Source organism: Acyrthosiphon pisum, chromosome X (assembly GCF_005508785.2).
Source record: "Acyrthosiphon pisum isolate AL4f chromosome X, pea_aphid_22Mar2018_4r6ur, whole genome shotgun sequence".
Classification (NCBI taxonomy): domain Eukaryota; kingdom Metazoa; phylum Arthropoda; class Insecta; order Hemiptera; family Aphididae; genus Acyrthosiphon; species Acyrthosiphon pisum.
In genome coordinates, this window is record NC_042493.1 from 23989949 (window position 1) to 23998465 (window position 8517).

General features: G+C 27.3%; 1 protein-coding gene across 1 annotated transcript; it reads right to left on the minus strand.

The window, feature by feature from the left end:
- Positions 1-4715: 4715 nt before the first annotated feature.
- Positions 4716-7879, minus strand: LOC100573379. The gene is made up of 2 exons (XM_008188717.3): positions 7470-7879; positions 4716-5418 (listed from the first exon to the last, which is right to left on the minus strand). Exons 1-2 carry the CDS (start codon positions 7496-7498, stop codon positions 4737-4739), a joined length of 711 nt encoding a protein of 236 aa, XP_008186939.1. The 5' UTR covers positions 7499-7879; the 3' UTR covers positions 4716-4736.
- Between the last annotated feature and the right edge of the window lie 638 nt (positions 7880-8517).

The window sequence follows — 8517 nt, forward strand, 5'->3', positions numbered from 1 at the left end:
TTTCTTTTGAGAAGTAAACTCATGTTATAATCTACATTTAATGCAGAATATCAGTTCATTTTCATCTTAGATCATATACTATGGATGGAGCCACGGCGTATTATGTCCACACAAAAAGTTGTTGCCGATATCATCGACGAGTCTCTTGATTAGGTGCTTAATCTGCGCATGCGCGAGGTTACTCGTCGCATGTTTATCATCTGGATTATTAATGATATTAATATAATCTAAGTATATTAATATATTCTAAGATAATATCAAATATTATAATTTTTAGCATTATACTGTGGATTAACTAACTTATTACGGCCTACCACTTTTAAGTTACAATATTAGATACCTTATTAAATTATTCAGCCTTAAACAAATTAAATAAATAACTTCCCTTTTTAGTTTTGACATTATGGCTAACTATAATGCATGTGTGTTTTGTTTAAAATCTGTAAAATTAAATCCTGGATTAACTTTGCATGTGTAGGTTCATTAATTAATTATTCATTTATAGTGGCATAATCATTACTATGAAGATTTCTAAATAAATAAATGTTTTTGAAAATATTTAGATTTCATAAAGATCCAGTAATAAGGTTAAAATGGTTGGAAGCTTGTAAATTTAATGAATCAGATATTTTACCTAACCGAAAGCTGTGTTCATTTCATTTTGAAGAGCACAGTTATACTGGACAACACAAAAAAATTTATTAACGTATCACGTTTAAACGTGGAGCAATTCCTACTCTACATATGAAGAAGTAACTAAAGCTCAAAATACTTATAGTAATTATTTTAAACGAAATTGCTATATTTAGTGAGTGTAATGTACCAGGAAATCCTTCTATATCTGGAATGTGTTCGAGTTTAACTTCAACTCTTCCCAATACCTCAATGAACATATCATTAACTGCAGATACTGATAAATTAAAGCAAAGTAATAAATGTTAAACATTAACGATTTCTTCTGCTGTATTACCCTAATAGATTTACTGTCTATAGTTAAATTACTCACATGAAAATATCTATTTTGTCTTTATTTATAATTTTAGAAAGTCTTAAACGTAAACATAGCCCGACTCCAATTCCTGAGTATACCTACACTGTCTGAGCCATCAACACCAGTTTAAGTTTCAATTTCTAGTGAAACTCAAGATTTTGATACACCTAAGCGCAAAAATAAAAGAAAGTCGTTCATTGGGGATATTAAAACTCCAGATTTAGCTACTCCAAGAAGAGCTAAAAAACAGTTTTACAGGGTCAAATGCCAAGTTTTGATCCAAAGAAGAAAAATTAAAGTATTAAATGTAACCATAAGGCGTCTTCGAAAAAAAATTTCTTCTTTAGATGCTTCATTCAAACATTTAAAAAAAAATAATCTGATAACTGAAGAAGCCCATGACGAAATATTGGTATATATTTTATACATAAAGAACTTTCTATTATAATTGGTTAAATTATTTTTAGTATGTGTTATAATATGTAGTTGATTGTGGTATTTAACATTTTTTGTTATTGTGATAAATGTTCAATTTGTGTGGTTTAATCTTAGATCAGACTAGTATAATATATATTATGTATAATATACTAATATATTATGATCTAAGAGTTTAATAGTAAACTTGGTACCTATATAGTTTAAAAAAATTACAACTTATGAATATTTTTTTTATATAATAATACTATACAATTGTATATTTGTCATACTATGTTTTATAAATTATGGTTTAAGGATATATTAAGAATCATGAATAAGATGGGTTATATGCATCAATTAATAAAGTTAATTATAATATTGTTTATTCTAACATACCTAACATAATATTTAACTTTCTATTAGACAATTTAACATATCTGATTTTTGTATTGAAATGTTTTAATACTAATTATGCCTATATGTGTAGTGAATGAATAATAATAGTCATTGAACGAAAATAATTAATTAAATTATTTTTCCAAGTGTTATAATATAATATGTTGTTGGATAAGGTGTTTTAGCATTTTTTGTTGTTTTGATAAATGTTTAATTTGTGTGGCTTAATATTATACTTGGTAATTCAGAGGCGCCGAATGTTGGTTTTGGCTATGGCAGATGTCATAGGTAAATTAATGGGTGGGTGGGTGCCCCTTGGACCCCACACCTCTTAGATACAGCCTTGGCTGCTCTGTTTTGAAGATTATTATTAGTGATTGGGTCCAGTAGGTGGGTGTATTGACTCAAAATAAAATGACTTATGAATATTTTTTTACAGAATAATACTTTAGAACCAATTAAAGAAGCCATAAATATAAGTTTAATGTCAAAAAATGCAAAGTATACACCGGAAATTAGGTCTTTTGCTCTTACTTTACAATTTTATTCGGCAAAAGCATATTCTTTTGTTAGCAAAACTTTTAACAAACTATTGCCACACCTCGCTACATTAAAAAAATGGTATTCTGTGATTGAAGGTGAACCCGGATTTACACATGAAGCTTTTATTGCTATAAAGACAAAAGTATTACAATCATCTCAACCAATTCTTTGTAATATTGTAATAGACAAAATGGCTATAAGAAAATAAATATCTTTTTTAAATTTAATTTAAGTAGGTACTGGTCTTGAAAATTGTGATTCAGACAACATCCAAGAAGCCACCAATGCATTAGTTTTTATGGCTGTTGGTATAAATGGTCATTGGAAGGTTCCAGTTGGTTACTTTTTGATCCATAGTTTTTCTGGAACTGAAAGGGCAAACTTATTAACTAAATGTCTAGAATTGATTGCAGACACTGGAGCCAAATGTGTTTCTAAAACTTTTGATGGAGCACCATATAATTTATCAATGTGTAAATCTTTAGGAGCCAACTTTGACTTTTTCTCTCAAGACTTTAATCCCTGGTTCCATAATTCAGCATATCCTGAAAAAGAGAATGAACGTATTTATGTATTTTAGGATGCATGCCATATGATAAAACTTATAAGACACACATTAGGAGACAAAAAAGTATTAATTAACAATGAAGGCGGTACAATAAAATGGGATTATATTAAAGAACTTCAGAATATATAAGAATCTATAGGCCTGCATGCCGCAAATAAGTTAAAGAAAACTCATATTAGTTATTATGAAATTAGTTATTATGAATGTGCGTTTAGCAGTACAAACATTAAGTGCAAGTGTTTCTTCTTGGATTACTCTTCTGTGAAGAACTTAAATTGCTATCAGGCTCAAAACCAACATCTGAATTTTGCAAAATGTTCAACGATGCTTTTGATATTCTCAACTGTAGAAATAGGTTAGAAAAAGGGGATTATGATTTTCCAACTGAAGAAAAAACAATATTTAAAATTAAAACATTTATAGAAAAATACACATTGTATGTTAAAGGACTAAAATTTGAGCCATCAAACAATTATTCTGAATGTCAGCAAATTCTTATAAGTCAAAGGAAAACTGGATTTTTAGGGTTAATAATATGTTTAAATAATTTAATACATTTATATGAGGTAGTAAAAAAAATGGAATGAGTTACTTACTTAGTTATAAACTCAGCCAGGACCACCTTGAAGTTTTCTTTAGTGCGTTAAGAAGTCTGGGTGGATTACCTAACAATAACCCGAACGCCATTCAATTCAAATCAGCATATAAAAGATTATTAGTGAGACATCAAGTAAGGGGTTCTGAATATGGCAATTGTTCAACAATAGATACTGCAAGTATACTATTTGTAAGAGCAAACCAAAAGAAAAGTGCAGATGCAATTTACAATGATACAAATTTAGAGGAAAATAATAGTATATTTAATGAATACGATCACGATTATGATTACCGTGTACCTGAATTGGAAGAATTTGTTGTGGACATTGTGAAATACACAAGTGGCTTCATAGTACGTAAAATAAAAAAATAAAAAAAACATATGTAGGGTATGTGATTCATTTTTGATAGATTTAAATGAAAAAAATGTATCTGTTCTATAATGTTCCTAAACAGTTCAAAACAAATCAAAATATTTTGAAAAAGTTATCATGTATAGAAAATGCAAATATAAACGATCAGTGAAAATTTCATGTATCTACGGTCATTTGTTTTATAGTTACACCAAAAACCAAAGTTGATTTTGTGATAAATCGATTTTGCGTAAAAATTCGCGTTTTCTTTAATTTTTCTTTTGTTTTTCACGGTGCTTTTGAAAACTATTGGGAATTTTAAATTTTAACCTCCTCAATGCACTAATAATATTCACTTTCTCATCGAACAAGGTACTGAAGTTGAAAATCGAAGTATGAAATAATACTCGACTACTCGACTACTTATCGTGTAAATAGACACAAAAAAAAAATAAAAAAAACACACATCATTGTAAAATCAATACATTCATCTTTCCACTCAGAATCTACAGGGTAATGAGTGATAATTCCCTGATTTCGTTAAACTAGCTAGGTACTTCATTAAAAGCCCACGAGCCGCTGTATAAAGTAAAATAAACTTGACTTTTTCGTTTAATTACCTACCATTTCTTTATTTGTTGTTCAATATTTATTATAAAATTGGCAATATACATAAAAAAATCTTTGAATGATTAATAACAGATTGCACATTTACATTACACATATTATACCTTAGTAAATAAGCACTATAAACCCAATGCAGAAACTGGGTTGTATTAAGATTGTAAGGGTCAATATTGCTGGTTTCATTATTTTGACAGTCCAAAATATTACAATAAAAACAAAATACAATAAAAATTATACTATTTATTTAAAAATGTTTCACTAGATTCTTATACTGAAATTGTTTAACCATTTTGTTAAAAATACATTTCGTTAATTCCAGGTCGTAGCAAGGATCGTGGGGGTACATTCCTTTGTGTTGTTTTGAACATATAATTTTATGTGTTTCTACTAGACTTAACATCCGTCCTTGTTTATTATACGGTCCTAAACTGTATTCATATATGACTTTCGTATTTCTCATTGTGATTAATTGTATGTAAAAATGTTGATTATTTGATATGTCAAAACATGTCATATTTAGTAGATTATAGTTATTAATTTGTAATCTGTTTAAAATGTCCATATCTGTGGAACCGTTCCATAATACGATTATCGTTATTTTATTGTTATATGCTAGATAACGTCTAATAAATTCAGCGTTTAAATTGTTTGTACTGGTGCTTAGGCCGTTATGCAATTGCTTCAACAATGCAACCTGTAACTCTAGTTTTAAATATAGATTAATCACTGAAATTGCTTTCCTTATTTCTTGGTTATTCAGTTGTCTAACATTCTGATTTACTGATAATAAAAGAGGTTTCCCCTCCAATTTAACAGTCTTAAAATGATACGAGCTATTTGAAATTGCGCCAGATATTAATACTATACTGGTCCTGTAAATTGTTGTGAACTCGAAGTCCATTAAAATAAATTGATGAGTTCGTTCTCTGAAATTTAAAATAAAATTGTAAAATTAAAAACAAATAAATATTTTTGATAACAAATGTCATTTGAATAAATTTAAGTTATGTTACATGTTAGAACCAAACTTTGGGATTCCAAAACCCAACACTGTTAAATGGAATTGCCTAACACTGTTAGACAATGGGAACTTAAGTACAATATATAAAGCATGTTGTTGAATCTACTAGAGGCCATTCAAAGGACAGACAATTATCATTATTTATAAATGTATCTACTTACCATAAAATTAAGTTTTAATCAGTTGAAAAAAATGTTCAATAAAAATTTTTTTTTTATTTTAATTAAATTCCAGGTGCAAATTTCGTAGTAACTTTATTTTAAGCTACGAATTCTATTTTAGATTATTATTTTAAATTAACAATTACGTTTGGATTAAAAAGAAAGAAGATTATAAGAAAGAAAAAATGTACAGAATGTGGTTGAATACTTATTTTTAGATTCTGAGCGTAGTAATTGTTTGTATACGATTTGTTTTTTTCTGTGCTTCATAAACATTAGGATAGTTAAAATTCACCAAATTTCGATATCAGCAACTTTTCTGATAGAACAGTGAATCTAGTTTGTGCATTCGGAAGGTCAAAATGTTTACGCAAAAAAATTTTTTAAAAAAATCAATTATATTTTTTATTGTTACTCAAAAACTATTAACCGTTGACATTTGAATCTTTAAATAATCATTTTACAATTATATGGTATCATTATTAAAATAAATTAATTCTTTTTGAACTATTTATAGCATTGAGAAATTTTCATATTTTGTAATTTTTTTAAAACTACTGTCGATAAAAACTTTTATACTCAGTTAAAAAGCTTAAAAATCAATGATTATTTCTCATAAGTTACTTTAATATCAGTTCTAAAATATTAAAGATGCATATGCACGATTATTTTTTATATGCATAAATTCATAAAAATCTCGAAAATTTTCCAATTATTTTTCAGTTAAAAATTCATAGAAGTTTTTATTTTCATAGCTAACATTAGAAATTATAATAGAAGATTCTCCACAAGTTGTATACCTTTATCAAAGAAAAAGTTCACCGGAAAGTCATGCTATTTTATAGTCATGATATATTTTATAATTTTATAAAAAAAAAAAAATGTTTTAAATGTGAAATTAGATTATTTCTACAAGTATTCTATGATGACAAGACGCCTCCGCTCAGAATCGTTTTTATATAGAGTTTATATAGTTATTATATTTTTTTATACAAGAGCTATCATTGAATTCAAATATAACACATTCAGTACAATGACATAGGTACTCGAAAATTACTGTACTGCTGAGTGGTAAGTGGTTGTCCACCTTTTTTTCTTTGAGAATTTGGTGATTGGTGAACACCTAATGACAACGGGTTTACAATACGGCATAATATAATAACAAAGAATAACTTTATTATTATAATTGTAATATTATATTGAGTATCAATTGATGACGAATCTTCAAATAATATAATATGAAATCTGAAATGTAAATTTACTATTTATTTGTAACTAAAATGTGATAATAATGAAGATTTAGATAAGTAGTAGGTATATTCATTTTAAAGGGTGTGGGATGGGTCTGAATTTAAAAGATTTTACATAACAGTTTGTACAATATGATCATTCTTATATTATTATAGATATTCGTGATTTTAACGATTATGTTATAACATTTATACATCGTTAGCTCTAGCCGGTTAAATATCAATTTTAATTAAAAAAATCATAGATTTGTTAGCTTATAGACAGCCTAGGTACATATTGAGTTGTGGCAAACTATAAAATTTTTTATTATAACAATAATTGCAAACAGGATTAAATAATGAAATAAAAATTGACCTAACAAGAAAAATATAGTAATAGTGGTAGTTTGGTCTTCCCATTTCCACCTATGAACTGCAGTTTATTAAATTAAATTTGATCATTATTTACTATTGTCAATTATTATTAGGTTTGTATTTATAGACCACTAGGTATTTGCCAATATTTAAAAATAAACATACATTGTATACATATTCAGATGACTTACGATTTATTCATATTGGATGTCTCGTACATTATGCAATATAGTTGAAATTCGTAGTTTAAAATCTAAATTACTAAGACTGTTGTTTTATTTCTCTATTGATTCGATCTCTTGAAATATTCTACTTGAAACGTATAAGGAATGGTACCTATGTATTTCGGCAATGGGAAAACTAAATTATGTTTGGTAATAGATCGATCTTTGTTTGAATCACTACACATACAATGTCATTTTTGGCGTGAAATAATAGTTTATAATTTAAAAAAACATTTGTTGAAACTAGAGAAATATTTAACTGCAAGGAGCTAATAATGGTTTTAAATACAACTATCATACGAGTTGCTTAGTAATTTCACAAAGTCAAGAGCGTGAGCGTAGCAATTATTTATTTTGTTTGTATTTGTTCCACACGGCCCTACAGCTAATATTAGATATTTAACAATTAACATAATATAAGGTCAAGTCTTCCAGGGTATTTCCATATCAGGAATCATTCTGAAATAATTCCTATAATATTACGCTTTGATCTTTTATCGAAATTAATAATTTATTTATTATAAATATTATTTAAAAAATATAATAAATATAATTTTCACTTTCTTTTGAGAGTATCGTCCCGCTTACAGGAGACGATAACATGATGGATGGTTAAATAGGTACTCAAATACAAACTGGTTGAAATGTTGACTGTATTTGTCGTTTATTAATACTTGCACAAAGATGTTGCAACAATTTACAAGATGAAGTGAATTAGACTACCTATACCAACGAACGAGGCCGGATTAAGGGGAAGTCTAGCCGGCCCTTTCAACTCTCAAGTACCAAAATGAAAGGAGCTCAAACAATTTTAAGCTGATACACATTTTTTACTGATTTTAAAGAAAAGTTTTTCAATATTTTAAAAACCATTTTTTTTTATCAACAAAAACAAATAAATAGTAAATACCTACAAAAGCACTATGGTAGAAAAGACACATTTTACTGTTCTTTATTATTTTCATTGATATCAATAATATCATCAATAGTTAATAATGTTATTTATGTAAGGAAA

Bases quoted from the DNA above. Each gene is read 5' to 3' on its own strand.
- LOC100573379 (XM_008188717.3), bottom strand. From the start codon at position 7,498: ATGTACGAGACATCCAATATGAATAAATC. The intron at 5,419-7,469 runs GTAAGTCATCTG...TTTAAATTTCAG, and splicing joins ACATCCAATATGAATAAATC to AGAACGAACTCATCAATTTA.